The following is a 22814-nucleotide window of genomic DNA, read 5'->3' as shown; positions in this document are numbered from 1 at the left end:
ATAGTTCGTGCAGATGAACAACAACACAGCTCGGAAGGAAACTGATGGCGACGGGATAAGTGCGTTGATGATGGTGACAATGAAATAAGAGCCCAAGCGACCAGCCATTTTGACCGCAATGGTCCACGTAGCCAGTCCCAACAGCAGGACGAACGGCACCCTTAATTACGACCAACTTTCGAGAGAGGACCACTTCTGTGGCTACACATTAAGCGAAATGAAAAGTGACAGTTGCGGGTGTACGCGCGTGCACGACTTTATGTTGCAAAAGTGCTTCGTTAGTCCCTGTTGCATTGTTACCAGATAGGCGCGGTTTGCCGTTCTAACTTAATTTTCCTGGCACAAAACCCATGTCGCTCCGTAAAACAAATCGTATTTTCTTTTTCGCAAAACTCGAAAGACGGTGCGAGTACTGCGGATGTCTCATACTGGTGGACGTTTCACTTTCCATTTATTAATGTAACTCGCACATTTCATTTTTAACCAATTGTCGCAGTACACCTGTTGCAGAAAGAGCCCGATATTGCCACATCGTGATAATGACGTGATGAGGCTGGTGCCGCTTGACAAGGTTTTCTGGGTCGTTTACAGGGCATCTTTAAGGATATACAGGATATACCTTTAAGGATATACCCCTTCTCTTGTGCTTTTGAATAAAGAACTGCAATGCCTGCGCAGGTACGAAATAAAAACTGACCACGTGCTATAATGAGTGAGTGAGTGAAGAAATTTTATTGCAGGTCCGGCGAGATCGCGAACTCGTCGCGCACCCGGCTAATCCCACGTCGGGACCGGCAGGCACCACGTGCTGTAATGGACGATGACAGTCTAGAGGGCGCCGTGTTACATCTTTTTTTTGTGATGGTGTTTCTCTCCGTGATCACCACACCAATATACTGCGCCTATATGATGTCTGTTCGTCAGAACTAAAACTCAGGGTCGGTTGATGGCAACTCAGGTGATGGCATCAAATTCACGTTTCTGCGTTCCTTTTTTCCTTTTGGCGTTAGAAGCCTCCTTAGTACGCCAGATAGTCGCGTGCAGTAGGTGAGGTGCGTGATTTTTTGTGTATCTACCAGGCTGATTCGGCGGACCCTTCTTGAGTCCTACTGACCAGAGACGAGCCAACATATCCCAATACAATGAGTCATCACAATGTAAAGTTTTGGTAGCTTTGCGAGCTGTTACCAAGATGACGACCGGGGTGTAGCCGAGCGTGATCAGGGACTTACCTCACAGGAGTCCTTGCCACCTTTGGCAAGGCCGGCACAGATGAAGATGTTGGGGATGTCCTCGATGAAACCGGCCTTACGGTACATGATCTCACACTCTTTGTTGGTAATAATGGGCACGCTGACTTTCTGCATGACGTTCGGAAGGGGTCCATCTGCGCAATAACCGGTATAACGTCAAACACTGATGCTGCTAGAGCAGTCGGAATCAAGCTAAAACCGAGTTGTATAAGGCCTTAACCATTGTAGACAAGTGACACGACGTTATGCTTAATTTCTCCACCGAACAAACTTTCTATTGAGTCAGCATCATCCACAAAGTGTGAGGCAAAGTGTTGAGATTGCGTGTCTTTATTCGTAGTTTTCGGAACCGCTGCACGTGAATCAGTGGAGCAAATGTCACTTAACGTGGCTATTCTGATAAACTAAGATATCCCGTGCTCTTTGGACAGGACTTTGTGCTCCGCTGGCCTCATGGTAATCATAAAGGTTTCGAGCTCAAATATCACCAATCCTAATTTCCTAACCACACCAACTACTTCTCAACTTAGGTAGCCATCTTTACTCCTATCGTAGCCGCCGTTATACAGAAAGAGCCATCGTTGACCAGGACAAGACTGCTCCAGAAGAACCGCGTTAGACCTCCCGCCTGTTAGCTCCATAAACTTCTTTTAAGGCGAAAGCCTGAAGTGGATGGCTCTTTGGGTCGAAAAATATGCCCGGCATTATCGAAAAATATGCCCGGCATTATCGAAAAATTCACCGTCCGGCGTTATGGCACCAAAATTGGTGGTGCCACCCACGACCATTGGTGGGACTCGAACCCACGACATTTGGAGGGAGTCGAATCCTCGACCTTTGGTGGGACAAAACAAAATTCAATGCCACCAAACTTGATGATTGATGGTCGAGCCCATCACCCTAGATGTTAATTAGGGCGAAGTTATGTAAGACACACTTTGTTAAGATATAGTTCATTAACGTAATAGCTCTACGGAAACCCGCATGGTCGAGAGAAGTACTCCATAAAGGAAAAATGAGACGTCCACCCAATCGTGGCAATTGCTACAAAGGAAAGCTGTACGGGTTCCCCGAAAGAAAGAAGCCTCGCAGTTGAAGGAAAATTCGTCCTGGTCCGGGACTCGAACCCGGGACCATCGCCTTTCCGGGGCAGCCGCTCTACCATCTGAGCTAACCAGGCGGCTAGCAGATGGCAGAGCGAAGTCGAATTTGTCAAAAACTCGAAAAAAGGCAAAAAGAATTTGACGTCAAACCGTTGCTTTTGCTTCTACTTTCTTTTTCTTTTTTTTCCCTTAAGCATAAACCATGTTCGCTTTTATGAAAATAAAATGAGAACTTCATCTGTTTTTTTTTTCTATTTGTTGAGGGACACTAACAGCATTTTTTGCATTTGTCGCGTCAGCTTGGCACAGAACGCCTTGGACCATGCAATGCATAGCGTTCACATGTGGTTAAAGGCCTGACTTATGCCCTTTAAGGAGTGGGACCGAGTCCGGCCCGCCAAAAAACGCTTCGGACTGCCCGGGCTTTCGGGTTCAGCCCGGACCTGTTCAGTGCTCTAACGCACGCACTATACACACAGATGAGATCTCCGCAAGGAGCAATGTGACGCCAGTCGCCGCGAAGCATTAACCGTAGATCTCCGCTACTTACAATGGTATGGTGAGTACGGCCACCATAATATGGGCGAGATTGTCGGGATGAGGACAGTCAGGCTACATAGCGGCTTCTGCTATATATTAAAAAAAATCCTGGGTTTCTACGTGCCATATCCGCGATCTAATGTGACACACCGTAATGGGGGACTCCAGATTATTTTTGAGCACCTGGGGTTCTTTAACGCGCACCCAATGTGCGATATACGGGCCTTTTTATACATTTTGCCCTCAACAAAATGCGGCCGCCACGGTCGAAATTTGGTCCCGCGACCTCATGCTTAGCAGCGCAAGGCCGTAGCCACTAAGCCTACACGGCGGGTGTGGCTTTTACTATCCACACCATGGCCCAGATAACGTAAAACTAATCCAATCTGTTTTTATTCCAAATGGGCCATTACCTCCGTGATAGGTAAAAACGGCTCGGGCGCCGCCCATATGCGTGTGGTGCCCGCCCATATGGGCTGGACCCGAAGTATTCTGACCTATCAGGGAGGGCTAATGACTGATTTGAAATGAAAACAGACTGGAGTAGCTTCACGTTATAGGGCCCCATGTTTCATCACTTGCTGACCACCACGGAAAGAGCCTGTTTCATCGCAAATGGCATCGTTGCCTAATTTTCCCATCCCGGTGCGGCCACGCGTGCAAGGCGCCTTCAAAAAGTGTGAGCGGACCGCTGCAACTATTTTAACTACGGCAACCACAACAACGAAACAATTGGGACGCGGCCGTCGCGCTCCTGAGTAGCAGTTTGGTTAAACTTTCCAGACAATAGAATGAGGCGCCGCTGCATCCCCACGTCAAGGAGTTGTCCGATTTATCGCCCCCCCCCCCGGGTCAGAACCCCTCCCCTCCCCTCGAGAGCTTGCGGCGGCGTCGCGCCATCTCACAAAACCCTGCCATCTCTGTCACGTGATGCGCACTCCCGGCGCCATTCTAGTACACTATACCCGTATAAATTCGCCTTAAGCAACTAACCTAGTTTGGGGGCTAGGAATACCAGTGAACATATGAACACATGCACCCTAAAAAAACCCACAGTACCTACTCTGTAGAATACATAACGACAATTTCGGCACTCGATGCGCACAAAGCAGGCCTGAAAGAAGACGGTCCTCCGCCTTTGATTTCTTCTCTCATTTTCCTGCGGCTGCTCTGACTTTTTACGAAGCAGGCATGCATTTGAGAAATAAAGAACTCTCTGTTGTAACTACTTATTACCGTGACAACGGTTTCTTGTTTCAGTCTAAAAAAATGCTATTTTCTTTAATGGGCTAATTTTCTTGATTCATTATCATCACCATAATAGGTATTTTCTTTTAATATCTACTGCAGGCCGATGGCCTCTCCTTGCGATCTCCAATTACGCCTGTCCTGCGCCAACCGATCCTAACTCGCGCCTGCACATTTCCTAATTTCATGACCCCCACCTAATTTTCTGGGGTCCTCGACTGCGCTTCTCTTTTCTTGGCGCCCATTATGTGACTCTTATGGTTCACCGGTTATGCATCCTAGGCACTCGTGATCAAAACACGCCATGGACATTTTCGCGCATTGGGAACTGCCCGATCCACTTCTGCGACCATGACGCATTCCCCTTTAGTGCTCAGATTACAGACGCGCAAACTCGTTCACACGAATTCCCATTACATTACAAGGCAGCGTTGCCTCCTGAGCTGGTCGTAACCATTTCAGGTCAAGGCAAGGCTGCTGAATGTGCTGAGGAAAGCAATTTGCGCATTGCCATCGACGTTCTTCGTACTCTCTTGGCGGTCGACTGTGGTCAGTAACCCCTTTGACGTCGCCTGTGGGCATTGCAAAGTGATAGCTTTCGATGCAGGTACATGCAAAAATACTTGGCTCCGCCCTCGATACCTGCTCAATTGAGTTCGCGCACCTTCTTTCTTTCTTTAGTTCAATCCCTCATTCTTTTTCTTTCTTTTTCTTTCATTCCTGCTTGAGCCAGCTTCCTTAACGGTCTTTAAATTGTAGGGTCAATGCTATTCGGAAAGCACTTACATGGATCGTCCGCATTGCTCACAGTGAATGAATATTTTTGTTCGTTTACTTTTGTTGTTTTCTATATGTCTCAGGTTGCTGTTTGTCAGCTTCCGTGTTGCTATCTAGCGTCTGCCTTCTTTGAGTACGGCCGACGAGAGGCAGGCCAGCACAACCGAAGAAAACGCGCTTTCATGCGGCGCCACGAACCGCCTGCACGCAACCAGTCAGGCGCTCCATCTTCGTAGCCTTATCTATGGGACGACAGAAGCGAGCACGAAAATAGCCGGGTCGAGGAAGGACACAGGACAGGTGATCTCCGGGAATTCCCCGTTTCACGACTACAACAGCACTTGTTTCCAGTGGTGCCCTGTATCAAGGAAGGGATCGAGGTCTTCGTCCACTTGTGCGGTGTTTATCACTGGTCTAAATCTTACTGCAGTACAAAAATCACAGACACCAGCTAAGGTTAACAGAAACATATTTTTGTGTTGAAACTGCAAAAAAAAAGTTACGAAAAGCGGGTTCGTGAGGATATGCGACTTGCTGTGGGATCATTCGAAGAAAACGCATCGCAGTTTAACGACCTTCTGTTACGGCAATGATGCTCAACTAAGCAGTGGCATACTTTTGCCGTTATACTGTGAAAAGAATGTTTCATGCTACAGCCATTAAGGACCTAATAAGAACTAATAACTGATTCAGAGCTTAAAAAATGGAAACAATATAGTTTTCTACGCCATGTGCTTTAAACTGATGGGGTGTCAAAAATACGCTAGTAGAAAGTTGCATGTCGCTAAGTTAATGGTCCAAGAATAATCGCTGTTTCCAGGATACGAAACAAGATTAACGGTTGGATATGCAGTACCGTGAAGTGCGAAATACTTAAACCCCGTAGGCATGGGCGAGAACTTCATGAGTCACGTGAAACGACGGGAATGATACCATTTGACTGTTTTCAATGCTTCGAACTACACTGTTCATTCAATTACCATTTGACAAAATGACATGATGTTACTTCCAACTCTGGCTCTTGGTCGTCTCTGTGATAACTTCAACTAGCCTTTGCTTGCTGCAAAATAATACCATGGGGTTAGGAAAGAACAAAAGTGAACACTGAATGTGCATTAGAGTTACTCACGTTCACGTTATAAACGAGCGAATGGCAGCAAAAGAAATTTTAAAGAGACCGAAATATACCTACTGCGCATTTTTTTAATGCGAGTTGTCACAGGCTTGACCTTGGATTGAAAAGTAAACCTTCGGCTGTAGCAGAAGAGGCTTCGAAATTATGGAGCTTGTGAAACAAGGTGCCATGCTGCAGGGGAATTGTGTGCTTCCATCGAGCTTTCTACAGTGTGCGCAACATGTCCTTTGCTATCGTTCACACAGATTATTTGGGTATTTACGCCAAGGTCATGATATTAGGATAGATGCGACTACTGCCATTCCAGTAAGGCCTGAATGGTTTCTGTGTTATACCGTTCTGAACTATTTCTTGAAACGAATCTGTTTCTCTCGTAATTGAACAATACGCATCTCCAGTGACTGCCCCTGCCGTGGTGCTGCTACAAAGCCACACGGCCGGTAACCCGCTGCCAGCTCACCTTCGTACAGACGTCCCCATCCGGTGACAACGGCACTGCGACCAACGAAGGTGTCGTTGGTGTCGGGTACGCAGACGGGCATCACGTTGTCCTGGAAGGGCACGGGCTCGTAGAGGCGCAGCAGGGCCAGGTCGTACTCGAAGGTGCTGGCATCGAAGCGTGGGTGCGTGGCCACGATCTGCACGCGCCGTTCCACGTGCGACAGCGGCTCACGCTCACTCTTCAGGTCGTACTCGCCCAGTCGGAGAAGGATGTCAGTGGGTGACACGCTGCGACGAGTAGGAGAGACATTTCAATCATGAAAGGGAAACAGAATTATTAATGCAGATGACCAGGTTATGGTCCAACCGGTTCATTTTAATTGAAATACCGTAACGCTCTTTTTCAGGTGTCAATGAAAAAAAAAGACGCCAGTAATCTATAATAATAATATAATAATAATATTATGAGGCACGCCGTAGTGGGGGACTCCGGAAATGTCGACCACCTGGGGTTCATTAACGTGCACCTAAATATAAGTACACGGGTGTTTTCGCATTTCGCCCCCATCGAAATGCGGCCGCCGTGGCCGGGATGCGATCCCGCGATCTCGTGCTCAGCAGCCCAACACCATAGCCACTGAGCAACCACGGCGGGTACGATACCGGAGTGTTGACAATGCTGAAACGACAACGTGGCACGACGACGACACGATGGTATGACGACAAAGTTATGACGACGACGGCATGACGAGTCAGATGTCGTAGTTACAATGATGACGATGAAACGACGGCGACGGCATCCCGACAAGTACATGACTGGAAAACGCCTGCTGGTTCGAACGACATGAGTGTTGCTCCCGTGGAGGCGGAGGAAAGCACACCCAGTCAAAGAATGTACGCGTCCTTGTTGCAGTTGTTTGACTGAGCGAGACCGAGCCCTTAGAAGCGGGCGCGCAAGTTGAGACGGGTAAGGTTGTACGAGCACAGCCCTGCCGGACACTGCAGCGGAAATAAACGCTTTCTTCAACCAGAACCTGGTTCTTCCTCCGCGTTGCCGGCGTGCACTCGGGCCATTGAGGGGCGCCGTCTTGGACCACCACCACAAACCCCGAAAATCCATCCCTAACTGAAGCAGTCGAATAGTCGAATACCGGATCGGCAAAGCCCACAGCGAAGGAGGCACCTCAGCCATGGTGGAGGTGAGCTGTTTCATCATCGCCACGATCAGGTCGCCTTTTAAGGCGACCATCGTCAGCCATCGCAAGAGGCGCACGAAAAGGACCCAGCCTCCAAAAACTTTGGCAAGGTGTTGGAACAACTTTGAAGCGCGAAAATGGCCAACAGCTTGAAGAAGCCTACGACGAAACTGGCGGGCGCACAGGGTAGCGAAAGCGGATGAGAAAGGAGCGTGTATACACGCGGCAAGTGTGCCTTCACCTGATCAGCGCTGCGGTGAAGACGGCTTCGTCATTAAGACCGCGGCATCAGGGGAAAGGCTTGGCGCTATGAACGAGCTGACCACGTCGGAGCACCGAGTATCGGTGGAACGTAGCTGCGGTGCGGCAACAGGGTTGTGTGAGTGGGCAGGCGTTCCTGCATTTCATCGCCACATCCAGATTCGGCGCCATCGCGAGCCTGGATACTTGTGAAACCGAGAGATATCCGAGACACCAGCGAGAGGAGCAGCGAGAGTCAAGCAGCAAAAGAACCAGCCGGCAGCGAGCATCACTCCCTATGGTGAGATTCATTTCGTGCTCGATTCTGATGCTCACGTAAACGCATTTGCGTTTCGACACTCTCTGGGAGCTAGGCAACATGGACGACGCAGATAGGAACTCGGAGGCTAATGGCAGCCCTAATGAATTGGGTCGTGCCCACAAGATGAAAGTAGAAATGGAAGCCTTTAGGATTCAGCTTGAGATGGAGAAGTTGAAACCCTCGGGCGTAACACAAGATGCAGCGCAAAGACGGAGTGAGACGAGTGGCATAGGCAAGTACGCTAAAGAGTTAAGAGCCGTTCTCGCCCCCATGCCCGCGAACGACAGCATGATCCCGGCGTGGTTTAAGAACGCCGACCACTGTTGAAGATCCTCTAAATTCCTGATGAAATGCAGGGCGCCCTGGTATTGCCTTTCTTCAGCGATACGGTGAGGATGTTCGTGATTTGTCAGTCATTGAGCGTTAACCTTTCTTATGTAGAGCTCAAAGAGAAGGTACTTAAGGAGCTCAAAATGACTCCGACAGAGTACCGCAGGCGATTCCTGGACATAAAAAGGAAAACAGGCGAGTCATGGAGTCAGGTAGCGGCGAGGTTAGTAACGATGTACTGCTCTTATTTAAGCAGCAGAGAAGTAGAGTCATTTGAGCAGTTGCAGGCCCTGCTCATTGGGGATAGACTGAAGCAACTTATGCGGCCTAACAATAGGTTATTTGTTACTTAAGGCGAGATGAAAAGCTGACTGCTGGGGAAAGATTTAACCGAGCACGTCGCAAACTTTGAGGAAAGCATGTCGCATAAAGTGAGAACAAGCCACCTCGAGACTATGATGGTAAAAGAGCTACCGCATATCCTACAATGCAGATAGCATTATGCGAGTAATTTAAGCGCTGACCGCATGCTGTGCTTCGCTTGCGGAGCGCTGGGGCACTTTCGGAGGGATTGTAGCCGCGCAAAATGAAGGCGCATGTGAAGGACATCCCCCTGCGAGTTGCATAGCATGCAGCTTGGAAATATGCGAGTACGGATTTTCATTGGAGAAAGTACCTGCACAGCTCGCATTGACTCAGGTGCGGACACCACCGTAATAAAAGCAAGCAAAGTACCAATTCAGATTCTGAAGCAGAGCAGTGGTCACGTGAAGCTCACGGGAACATTTAGTCAAGCTGTTACTGCAGGCAGGCATTGTGCATGTTCCCCTCGGCCATCCGTGTCATTTAGGCAATGCTACTCAGCGCGTACCGTTGCACTGCGCAGCGACTCTGCAAGTGGCCACGAACACTGACTTGCTACTGACTTCTGACGACTATGAAAGTCTTTGTCATGCCCTGAACGAGTCGCGGCGTGACCTCGAAAGCGTTGAGTGTGGCTTAGGAGGGATCGTCGGAGCAAGAGGGTACTTTTGCGACGGGAAATTATTTAGATTTCCTAACCTATACCAGCTGCGATAACATAGCGCAGCATGCTGTCAGTGAAGAACCCAACACAGGTGATGAGGACGACGCATGCCGCGAGGTCAAGGTAAAGCTTGGTGATGAGAGAAAAAACGATGGAAACAGCGAGATCTCGGAAAAGGAGGCGGTTGAACCGGCTTCAGAGGGCCGAAGAGAGCAGGTCAGCGTTGCTAACACGGGCACCGCCGGAGATCCGTTGCAGGTGTGTCGTGCAAAAGTAAGTGAGCGGCTTAGGCTGTCTACTGAATGCTCTTTTGCGAAAGAACCAGTAGTCAACGGACGGTATCATCAGATGCAAAGGAACTATTCACAGAAATGCAGCTTGCGCGCTATAGGGAGAAAGGGTTTAGCATAGGCGATCAGGTATTTGTAAAACAGAATGCAGCAGGAGGCAAGATACAACCGAAATGGCGTGGTCCTCCAGTTGTGAAGGAAGGAAGGTGTGCTGAAAGCTGCATGCTAGTGGATTTCGCGGGCACTGAGAAATTGGTGCACACGAATAAAATGAGACCCTACTATGCGCCAACTAATAATGTGGGCGTAGTGTCTGTGGCTGACTTAGAATTAGGCAGCCTTGGGACTGTACCACATGCCATTACGCCTCGCGAACAAGGCCTGGTGGCCACGAAGGCAAGTAACCTGAACAATCACCAGAAAGAGGAGCTAAGTAGACTGCTGGCTGGTCTTCAAGAGGTGATGTCAATGTGGCCAGGTCGATGCGAGCGGGGAGAGCACAAAATCACACTGGTTCAGAGGGCTAAGCAGTCCCGAGCGCACACAAACAAGGTGCCGATGGCTCGCAAAAGCGAAGTGGAGAGGCGAATGAGCGATCCGTGGGCAAAGTAGTTGGGGCATATGAATTAGGATCTGGCATTCATGATCCTAATTCAGATAGGGTTCGCGGCATCCAGCAGCTCAGACTACCAGAAACGAAGAAAGAACTGAGGAGTGTTCTGGGACTTCTCAATTATTATCGAGAGTGCGCCCCAGATTGCTCAAGGCTTGTGCTGCCATTGACGGCGCTAACGAACAAGAGACTCACAAATACGTTGCCACGGACCACGGAGTCACAGCATGCATTTTTTCTTTATTGACATGATATAAGGAGATGTTGGCGCGAAATTTAAGGCGCCGGGTTCTCCTTATCTTTTGGGTGGTTCCGTCATACATCATTCAGGGTTCACTGTTACATATCAAATAATCTTTTCACACAAGCACCAGGACTTATAACGCAACGTTTCCACAGGAAGACTATGACGTAAGGAACACATGGTACATATAATATACATGGCAAATGTCTCCACACTTATGTAGTCGAAAGTCTCAAAAGTACAAACGATACTGTCGCCTAATAACACATTTTCTAGACAGCGGGTCAGCGGGTACACACAATATACATGGCAAATGTCTCCACACTTATGTAGTGGAAACTCTCAAAAGTACAAACGATACTGTCGCCTAATAACACATTGTCTAGTCAGCGGGTGGTATATACATCGTGTAAATATATTAGCACATACAGTCACAACAAAACATTCAACATAATTCCCAAACAGATGCACATGTAGAGTGACATTGAAATGAACAGAACAATGAAAGCACTAATAACGTCCAACGATGCCGCTGTCTTCAAGAAAAGTCTTTAGTGCTTTTAAAGCGCTCTTCTGCAAGGCCGTTGTTGGCTTGTTGGCCAAGGGCCCAAAAGTTTCCTTAAAGTAAAAGGTCTGCGGTCTAATTTACTTAGCGCTGATTTAAGTCGGCATATTGGTGTGTCGTGATGTGGGCAATCTAGAAGGAGGTGATATATATCTTCATCTACAAATCCACAATCACATTCGGGGGCTTCCGCTCGGCCAATTCTGTGTAAGAAATGCTTTGTGTAGGCAGTGCCTAGCCTTAATCGATGAATAAGCGTTTCCATAGTTCTATCTAATAACAATAAAAATTTGAATTCAATAAATGGATCAATATGATATAAGTCAGAGCTCTTAGAATTCTGGTCAAACCAAGTGTTTCTAAACATGTTGAAAGACGTTGTCCTTATAATGCAGCGTAATTCATTCTTTGATATTGGGAGCGGAACCGTATCATCTTTCAGGTGCGCTTGTCGTGCTGCTTCATCGGCTGCTGTGTTGCCAGGAATGTTGCAATGCCCTGGTATCCACTGGAATGCTATTGCATGTTTCTCTTCGCTTGCCTTTGTGAGGTTTTTAAGTGTTCATGTATTATACTGTCGCTGAATGTTTTCCCCTTTGTGCTGCAGAGTGATGTTAGAGCCGTCTGTGAATCGCTGAAAATTACCCATTTTTGCGCTTCTGTTACTGACAATATAAATTTTACCACACATAGGATTGCGAACAGTTCAGCCGTTGTAGACGAAGTCGCACGAAATAACTTAAATGATTCTTGTTTGTTGAGGTATGGTATAATGAATGATGAAGTTGAACAGGTTGCTGTACTGGAGCCATCTGTATAGACGTGTGTGTATCCTGAATACCGCATATATATCTGGTACAGCGCTAGTTGTTGAGCAGCTCGAATGAACATGTCTCTTTTGCTGAATATCCCATCTACTGATAATTCGATTTTTGGAACTGTAAGCAGCCATGGAGGATATTCGATGTCTGAGTTCCAAAATTCATTTCCTGGCAATATGTGAAATTTTTTTTTCAATTTCTATATGAACATAACTTCTATCTCGTTTCATTATGTCTAGAGCCAATGGGTGGTTTTTATGCTGGGTTTGAAGACGGAAATAATGCCGGCATGTTTCTGTAGTTCGCATAACTGGGAATGGTGATTGGCGAGCCTCAGCTATTACAAGAGAACTCGAAGTCACTCGTGGAACTCCTAGACATAGGCGTAGTCCTCTAGCTAAAAGTCTTTGAAGTCTCTCTTCTGACGTGTGACAGCATGCATTCGATGTACTGAAGGAGGCCCCCCGCATCAGTCCCTGACTTAACAACACCAATCCCGGGTGAGGGATTCTACTTGACCACGGACGACTAAGAAAAAGCGGTTGGCGTTTGCCTTCCTCAGACAACCGATGGAGATAAGCGCCTTGTTGCATTCCTCAGTAAAAAGTTAACCCCTGCGCCGGAGAAATGGCCTGCAATCGAACTGGAGGCGTTCGCGATTCTATAGGTATTACAGAGCCTATACACGTGGCTTTTGGGCACGAAGGTAAGGATTAGTACTGTCCACGACCCACTGATTTTTTAAACCCGCTCGGCTGCCTCCAGTGCAAGGCTCACACGCTGCGCGTTGGCGCTTCAAAGGTATGATCTGGAAATCATAGAGATAACTGGTGCGCTCAATAAGGTTGCTGATGCCCTTTCGCGCCTCAGTCAGGAAATATAGAAACGAGCACTTTTTTTCTCCTTGGACCTTGGGTGTGCGATGTTTTGTTTGTTCTGAAATACAGGGTATATGTTTATCATTGTGTTCAAGTAGTGCCCTTATTTTACTGTGTCCACGATTTCTACCTCGAATTTTTAGATGTGGTGTTACATGTAAAGCACTGGTTCTTGTGTCTTGTGGTTTTGCTTTGATTTCGCCGAGGATTCTTGTATTTTTGTGTTAGACCGCTTCTTTGTGTGTGTGTCTGGGGGGGAGGTTGCTATAACTGGGCTGACTATGATAAGGTCGCAGTATGTTTCGACGTCCGAACAGAAATGGTACTTTTGCAGGTGTTCATATAGGCACGGTACTTTGGCAGTCAGTGTTAGACATTAGAGTGCATTGATAGAATATCTGTTAGTGTCGTGCTGTTGACGATCCAAACTGCGCAGATTTAGGCTGTTAAGCTACCATGTGCCAACTGCTCCCATTGAGAGTGGTTGCAGAACCCGAGAGAGTTCGGAGCGTGTCTCAGATGCGAGGACGATCGCTTCGTGTGTGATCTGACATGTTTAAGTGCAGTTTTTGTTTATTTGTGTGTGTGTCGCGCTACCAGGACATCGCCGGCAACATGTTTGAACCAGCAAGGGTTCAAATTGAGGTCATTGTTGCATATGTTCTTTTTTTCGCCGTTGAAACAATGCGTTTTTTTTTTCTCATGTTATGCGAACAAGTGTCCTGTAACATTCTTGAGCGGAAAGGAGTCCTTTTGAGAGCGTGTAGAAGTAGGGCCATTTGCTGCGGTTCGCCATGTTTTTTTTTTGGCTGCGTTCTCTGTAAAGGATGCAGCTGCAGTATCGCCGAAGTCATTCCGAGTTCAAGGAAATTATGTTGAGAGCCGTGACGGCGTCCCCAAGCACAGGTGACACCTGAGATGACAAAGCACGCGTGGAAAGTGTGTTTCGTGGAATTGAGCCTTGACGGCGGCTCCTTGAGCGAGAAAGGCAATCCGCCTTCGTCACGGTGTGAGGCACCTGCGCTCTGCCCTAGCGGATCAGTCACGAGACGTTTTTGAATAGGTCGCGCTGCCCTATCTCGGGGAAGTGGATGTCAAAAGGGTGTCTAATTTTGCTAGTTCTTAAGTTCTGCTGCTACTATCCTCGGGGAACCCAGCGCGATCGGCCGTCGAACCGAAAACATGATAGCAGCCAGCACCTTCTCTTGTATATCTAGTTATTCGCACTCAAAATGAGTCAAAGCACGCCTACGTAGTTGAAAGGCGCAAGCTTCAGCCCTCTGAGAGCCGTGCACCCGAAGTTTGAGCCAATGTTGACCCTGTTCAGCGAAGGTTAGGCCTCGCGCCGTCTTGTTCGTGCGCGCGCTACCGGCGGACCTAAACGGAAAAGAAAGACGTTAGGAAGAAGACAACTACTTGCATAGTTCAGTTCTGGCCTTAGCGATTTGAGATCAACTTACTTCGCGCAGCGCGCCACACTAAGTGGCAAGCGGCGACAGTGCTTTGCCACCGTTGACGTCACCTTTCCCGTGGGCTGCCGGTCGCATTCGCTACGTTGATGGGTGGGTTATGCTGTCACATTTGTTAATTCCGGAGGTGCACTGTTTACCTTTCCGTCAAACGGGAAACATCGAGACGGTGCATTCGATGAAGCAGCATAAACAACTGCCTCACACAGTTACCAACGGTGTCGGCAATGGTATTCGCGTTCTCGCGAGAAAACAACAAGGCCTATAAATGAGCGCTTATGCGAGCACAGTGGCCTCTAATAATGGGTTATGACACGCAAAAAGGCGAGAATCACTCATTACTAAAGTAAAAGCGAGAATCACACATAAATTAAGAGTCCGTAATGTGCGTACCTGGATCACAATTGCCGTTGTTTGAGTGACTCGGCCGCTCGTATTGACTCACCTCAGGGTGTAACAACGCGGCTCATATGCACAGAGAGCGTATGTATGCTTTGCTACTTTTTGACATTATTTCATATCAGCGATGCAGCTTTTCTCCAATATTTGACGCTAGGAACGATTTGTGACTGTAGATGTCGATGTAAACAAGTGCGCCGTTTTGGTAAATTCGGCGTGGAGGGCTGCGCTTGAAGACTTCTTGAATGTGGGAAGTGCATAAAGAAAGTGTAAGAAAAAAGCGATGCGCAAGTGGTGAAATTAGCGACAAGAAACTCCAAGGCAGCCGCGTCGGGAGACGGAACTCGGCGTGTCTTTATCGGCCACACTGTTAGCAGAACAGCGCACGGAGGCCCATTCAACCAGTAGTCGGCGAGTGCTACATGCCTTCCAGAAATGACATGCTGCCCCGAAGAAGCCATTAATAATTATTCGCAATCAACGTAACGCACAACTGACGTGCACTGAACATGGGTGCAGGTACACAAATCAAAACATTCCCAGCGGCGTGCGGCAGAGGAAAATGAAAAAAGGCGGACTCCAAAAGATGTGCCTTTTTCAATCCATATTGCCCCAGAGGGCCACCAATCGGTCACTGTTTGCTCAAACGGGCATGATGGGAGAGGGGGGAGGGGCAAATAAACGGCAGCGAGTGACTGGAAAACGCTCGCTGGGTTGGACGAGATGAGTGTTGCTCCCGTAGGGGCGGGAGCAAGAAGATACAGTCAAAGAAGGCACGCGTTTCCGTTGCGGTTGTCTGGAGGACGGTTATTTGGAGGACGGTTAAAGCTTCGTCTGTAAGGGTGGAACATGACAGCATTCAAAGATCCCTGACTAATTCTCACGCTTCCCAGCAAATGGAGCGCATGTAACTGTAATGTTTACCGGGAAACGCTGGCCGCGAACGAAGCCGGGCTTTGTGGTAGAAATGCGACCACCTGCGTGGACCGTGACGCGACGGAGGCGAGCGCCACGTGGAGCTAAGGAAGGAAGGAACCAGGCGTGTAAGGATCCAGGATCCAGGATGTAAGGATCCAGGTAAGGATCCAGATCCAGGATGTAAGGATTACAGGAACGTGTAAGGAACCAGGCGCGCCGCTCCGTGGCCGCCAAGACACCCCTCGCGCCTGCGCGCGCGAATAGCGGACGCCGCGGCCGGTCTGTGTATGTGAAGTGGCTTCTGCGAGTTTTCGTGGAACAGAATTGTTTTCTCGTATTGTCAAATTGCAATACGAGATCTATTATGTCTGTAGGCTTTGTGTAAGTCGTAACTTACGATTTTTCCACGTATTTTAGCCTGATACATTCAATTAATTCAGTAAATTCATTGCGTAACATGGAGTTCACGAGGGTTGCAATGTGGGCTTGTTGGTAATGCATCTTCAAGGGGAGTACGGTAGCGCGATTAAAAGACGGGGCAGAAGAAGACACATAGGGACACACACAGCGCTGTGTGTGTCCCTATGTGTCTTCTTTTGTCCCGTCTTTTAATCGCGCTACCGTACTCCTCTTGAAGCAACATGGAGGGCATGGGTATGGGTCGTTCGAAAATATCTTTTTTGCTGTAACGACGCCGACGCGGGACGCCGACGCCGGATTTCCTGCGACACGGGCTTTTTAACGCTCTCGCGTTAATAAGGGCACTCGGAATGAGACGGGGAAAGTCGTCTAGGTGTAGCTCGGCCGTACGCTTTGCAGCGGAAATAAACGCTGTTCTCCACCAGATCCTGGCTCTTCCTTCGCGTTGCCAGCGCGCACTTGAGTCATCGAGGAGCGTCATTTCTGGCCACCACCACAAACCAAGAACACACATCCGTAACTCATACCTAGTGGCCCAAACTATTAGACAACTTGGACCACTGGGTCGGACGAGAAGTGACGGCGTTTTAACGATGACAACGGCCTTACTATGGCGATGCGACAACGAATGCACGATGACTGTACAACTACGGTGGCGTGGCAACATCTGCACGACGAGTGTCGGATGACAAAGCTAGAATGACGGCGTACTTAGTGGCCCAAGCTAGCTGTCAGACAACTTCGGCCACTAGGTCGGGATAGACGACGGGACGACGATGGCATGACGAGAGTAAGATATCACGAAGCTAGAATGACGACAATCAAACGACCATGAGGCATCACGACCAGGAGCACATAACTGGTGGGTCCAGCAGGTAGACAACTTGGGGCACTGTATCGGCGTAATATGTTAGACAAATAGATAGACTCAAAACTGCTGAGTAGGCAAAGCTTGCTGTTCGCGTTAAAAGGAGGCTTGAAATTCTTGTGTGTTCCGGTATGCATAGGCTCATCGATGGCGATGGCCATCACAAACCAGTTTACCAACGAGTACCAGAAAATCTAATCACGGAGGCTTCTGTTCCGAATCCACTGTTGACCAATGCAGGCACATCGGTCGACAAGGTGAGAACCGGCTGCACGATGTACGCTAGGCAGCGTGTCACGTAGTTTTGTAGCATATAGTGCATTCAATGACTGACTGATTTAGTTAAACGCCTCAAAGTTGCAGGTTTACGTGGGAACGTTAGCACACTTACGTGCCTGCATGGGCTATGAGATAGCGTATGTTCGTGACGCTGCGTAATATCGGGTAGCTCGCAGCGCTATTGAGGCTAGCGCAATTAAGGAACAAAATTCTTACATTCGACCTGTAAACGTAATTGATGACACTGCCTAGGTGGGAAATCGAATCCGCGACCATATTTACACGGGTTCTTATTTATTCTTTTTCCCAGGACTACATTTCAGCCGGTAATAAATTATAAAGTTATCGTTCAGTGCCAGACGCGCCCTGCATAATTTGGAACTTACTCGAACGTTATCATTGTTGCTATCTGTTGAGCATGTTCTCGCTGAGCTTTGTGCAGTCGGATGGTATGCGCGACTCGAATAGTGTTGTATTTTCTGGCAGGTATGCAAGCACCAACGATTGCCCAGGAGCCTTCGATGAAAGTTGTTGCATAGGAGACCATGAAAGTTGTTGCATAGGAGACCATATGCCAATATGTGTGTCTGTTCAAGCACTCGAAGGCGCAAAGAAAATGAAGAAGTCTACAACCTTGCAAAGCATCGCTGAAAACTCTCTAGAAGCACTTCTGATCGAGATGCGAGGTACCTGCTGGGATAAAGATATTCTAAAAAAACAGGGCAGCAAAGGCTTATGATACCTTCAATAGTAATTTTACGGAAGTATACAGGAAACACTTCTTCTCTAAAGAGCGAAAATAAGTCGAGATTCGAAAGCCTTGGATAACGAAAGAGGTTTTAAGGAAAACAGAAAACGAGACAGGTTGCATGCGAAGTTTTTAAAAACTCAAAAATCTTCACACATTAAATTGTTTAGGACCTTCAGAAAAAGGTTAACAAAAGGTTTAAGAATGGCAAGAGACGCGTATTATATTTAGGGAGTTTGAATCTTGCACCGGACAAACAGATAAACTGTGCAACAATATAAGCGCTCTTACGGGACGGAAACAGAAGGGATATGAATCACCACAAGAAATTTTATTAAACGGACGCCTAGTAAAAGACCAGGAACTTGCTGATACATTTAACCAAGAATTCTGACCCGAATTCTCGTCCCGCTAATGATATCACAGCACCTAGAAATAGCATTTGTTTCGCGCCATCTGATTCTGCTGAGGTGTGTGCCATTTATTTGAACCTTAAAAAATCACGTAGCTCTGTGACAGACGACCTAGAGATACGGCCTATTAAATACGTCATATATGAAATCACCCAAATTTTTTTGTACATATACAGGTTGTGCATTGTGGTGCTTTTCCTGAGAGAATGAAAACTGTTAGAGTAACCCCCATTAAAAAAACACACACACACAATGAGACAAACAGAATGTAAAAAACTATCGCCCAATATCGATCCTCCCAATTTCTTCAGAGGGCTTGGACAAAATTATCCAAAATTGGCTGTCATCATTTTGTAGCAGATATCACATTATAAATGAAGCAGAGTATGGATTTTAGAAGCACAAGTCCACAGAGCTGGCACTCTTAGATCATAAAGAGTACATATTAAGAAACTTTGAGAATAGGTCATTAACAATCGCTATATTTGTTAAATACACGCAGGCTTTTGACCACATCGATCACAATATTCTCCTCGGTAACCTAAAATGTTATGAGGTGAGGGGCCACAACACTCGCATTACTATCGCTCTTTCTCACCAACGGGCACCAATTTGTCTAGGTAAATGAATTCAAATCACAGCCAAAACAAATAATTTCACGTGTACCCCAAGGAAGTATTCAGGGACCGCTACTTTTCACAGCATTTATCTTAATGATATAGTATCTATTTATCAACAAGCAAAATTTGCAATATATGCTGATAACACAAGTATTTGCTTATCGTCGCACAACTACACAGAATTGCTGAGAATGGCAAATGAACTTCTTGATTGGCTTTCTTTTTGGTCAAACAAAAATCGTCTACAGGTGCCGGTTAGGTTAGGTAAGGCATGCCGGTCCCCGCCGCTGGACGAACGAAACTAGAGAAGAGCAGACAGTGTTGCTACTCTGTTCTTTACCGTCACTTCAACGGGGCAATATATTCACAGGTAAATTCCCAAACATGATTTGGGGCGCTCTACTACGTGAATCTATAGCGTAGTGCGTGATGGGGGATTAACAAAAGAGCCAAAGATTAAGAACACGCACAACCGCAGTTTAGCATACCAAACTTACCATGCAATCTGGATGTCCTCTATGAACGCAGCAACGCCTATCTATCTTCCAGCGGTAACGTGCAGTTAGCGCTGGAATACGCGACAAGCCAGCTATCCATAAGGCATGCCCACTTCCGTCGAGGTCACGGCCTCACAAATTGACGTGAAAAAAACGTTTTAAAAAATGGCAATACCTTTGGTTATTATCAAGAACTCATGTGATTCGTTTACGAAATTTATTTCTTCAAAACTGTTAAGGCGCAACGATAAGTTTTTTTTTGTTTGTTTGCGACATCAGGCCAGAAATTTATTTTTGCAGCAGCGTTCCTCTAGCAGGGTAGTAGGTGCATAAATCAGGCGTTTAGAATTTGAAAAATACATTTGCATGAGGACCTATTTTGTAACATTTACTGCTCAAACACACATTTTTATTTCCTATTATTTAATAAGTTTTCTTTAGTATTGCTTGTCGCTGGTGGATTCTTAGATTGTAAAGCGTTCCGAGTTACGTTTGGTGAAATCAAATAAATTATGGGGTTTTACGTGCCAAAAACACGATCTAATTATAAGGCAGGCCGTAGTGGCGGACTCCAGAATAATTTGGACCACCTGGGGTTCTTTAACGTACGCCTAAATCTAAGTACATTTCGCCCCCATCGAAATGCGGCTGCCGAGGCCGGCATTTGATCCCGCGACGTTGCAGTTGGTGCATCTGTAGTATCCATCGAGTGGTACAGCGTGACTTCGCACATGAGCTTTACTGAGAAGTATCGTATACAATCACTTGAACATGTTCTTGTCGCCCATTCCTCACCATGGCCATAGTTTCAACATTCACACCACTGAAATTTCGTGAACTGGGCTATGCTAACTTTGTAGGAACTGGGCTGTGGTAACTTCAGGCAAAAGAAAAATAAATAAATGAATTACTCTATTCTGAAAAGAAGGGTGCCAAATGAATACTTGCATAAGCTCAACCTCCATTCATGAGGAATAGGTTGAAGGCAAATATGTATGATTATCTGATAACTTTTATCTAATGCTGTGTTTTAAGTAATGAGAGTGAGAAGAAATTTTGCATAAAAGCGTGTGACTTTCAGCTGATTGTCAAGTTTTGCTGGATTTCTTGTGCGAATTGAGCGGCATTGTCATGAACGACCCCTCACTGAGAAGCAAGCTCGGATTAAAGGAACCTAGGGTACTTTATACGCGATGTCGCTGGACCTTTTCATGTCGCCGTAATCTGAGTGTGGCCTCCAGGTCCGAGAGTAGAACACGTGATCTCGTCACGTGTCACGAAGACGTGGCGCATGACAGCGGGACACCATTGCCCCACTACCCACAGCAGCGGATGTAACGTAAACAGAACGATGCGATGTTATGCGCACCAAAGTTGTTTCACAAGTCGGCTACTGCGTGCGACTAAGACGTGCCGCATCATAGCCTCAGTTGCTTTTGCGCCATAAAACCCTACACGACCAACTAGCAACTAGCCTCCTCTATGCTAAACCAGTACACTCAACTGAACTCTGTCTATTATGCTAAGGTGCTTACTTGTGGACACAGTGGGCCGCGCTGATGGCCCAATATTCGTTGAGTAGCGCCGCTCCGCACTTGTGCAGGAAGTTGTTTCGTTTGAACTGCCGCAGGGATATCTGCAAGTGCACGAGAAGAAAGTCATTTCACTTATAGCCAATCAATCTATCGATCAATCGCAACGAATCAGTCTAGTTTCCTACAGCTATACAACATCCTATTTCTGTACAAGCAGCACGCCAGAACCTTTTCAAAGATTGTGGCAGGGTTTCTGTTTGTTAACGTATCTCACTCTCGATGAACTACGCCTCCAATCGCAAGCCTCACGCGAGCGCAAGCCTCGATCCTGCGTCGAATCCAAACTAAATCGTTCCCCAGCCCACACTGCCTAGCCATAATTACCAACGGGCAACGGAACCCAATATGTCAAAACTGCACAAATCAAACATTGGCTACCTAAAATCACATTCTTTGGGGGTGCGAGGGCTTACCGCCTCCCAGGTCGCTCCTGCCAACTCCCTCGCAACAGACGTGGGAGGAGCTGCTCAGAACGCCGGATGAAAAACTACAAAAAGCCCTCGTTGCCTGGGCCGAAAGGGTCGCTCCTCGTGAGGGGCCATCCTAGGACTCAGGCCTGCCAGATCATAACTGAGCAGAGTCTTAATAAAGCTGTTACCACCACCCACAAGAGAAAGAAAACAAATACACATATTGCAATAACGTTTGTAACGAAGACGTGCAAGAGGTCTTTTTCTCTTTGCAAACACAGGAGTTAATTTCGTAAGCTAAAGAGCTAAATGTGAACAAGTTGCTTATAAAAATAAAATTATGCGGCGAAATTGCGCAGCACTTTTATCTCGGCAGGAGAGACTTTCCCCTTCCACACAAGAAGTTAAATAGAGCGCAGGCATTGACCCTCAGATTACTGCAAACAGGCTCGTATCCAAACCCGGCTTTATTCCACAAAATTTATCCCGACACCTAAGCCACTAGCTCTTGCAGGCACTGCAATGACATCGCTAGCCTAGATCATATGCTCTGGCGTTGCCCCTCGTTACGAGGCACAGAAGAAATCAGTGAAGACAAGTGGCTATCCGCTATCAAGAGCCCTGATGCCGGGGCGCAACTATGGGCTGTCCAGAGGGCCCACGATGCGGCGGTCGGGCAAGGCCTGACTCTCCTAACGTGGGAGCGGCCCGCAATGCGCTGATTCGCGTACCTCAGGACCTTATTAAAGTTTTCCATCCATCCATGCGGATAGTGCTGCGCTGCGCGGTAAAGTGGTCCGAAATATCGCTTCAATGTAGTAAAATGAAAATAACCCATAATTGCTCCTAATACGGAGTAGGTATAGTGGGGCGTATAGCCAGCCTATTTCTTTCAGGCGGTGATCATGTTCAGAAAATAAACAGACAGCTTTCTCTACAGGCATAAATAAATGCATCAGACAGCCAATCGTTGAACAATGACCACGTAAGAACACTCACCATCCAAGGCCACTGAGCAAATTTTGTCTGTTCGCCGCCCACAATCCTCGCGCTTGGTACTGTCCTCGGCCGGCCGCATACTGGAAAAGTTCACGTAATGAGAATTCGCCGTCGAAATTGCTCACGCTAGGATCGTAATTTGTGCTAGAAGGAAAG

General features: G+C 47.3%; 1 protein-coding gene across 1 annotated transcript in view; it reads right to left on the bottom strand.

The window, feature by feature from the left end:
- Positions 1-22814, bottom strand: part of LOC135907148 (serine proteinase stubble-like) — a 40112-nt gene that overhangs the window by 2641 nt on the left and 14657 nt on the right. Inside the window, exons 3-6 of the mRNA XM_065438800.2 lie at positions 22659-22738; positions 21190-21290; positions 6517-6785; positions 1233-1387 (exon numbers count right to left, since the gene is read on the bottom strand). Coding sequence (XP_065294872.1) covers positions 1233-1387; positions 6517-6785; positions 21190-21290; positions 22659-22738 — 605 coding nt within the window. The remainder of the gene's footprint in view (positions 1-1232; positions 1388-6516; positions 6786-21189; positions 21291-22658; positions 22739-22814) is intronic.

The sequence above is a fragment of the Dermacentor albipictus genome, chromosome 4 (genome assembly GCF_038994185.2).
Source record: "Dermacentor albipictus isolate Rhodes 1998 colony chromosome 4, USDA_Dalb.pri_finalv2, whole genome shotgun sequence".
NCBI lineage: Eukaryota > Metazoa > Arthropoda > Arachnida > Ixodida > Ixodidae > Dermacentor > Dermacentor albipictus.
This window is presented reverse-complemented; position numbering and strand designations above follow the sequence as displayed.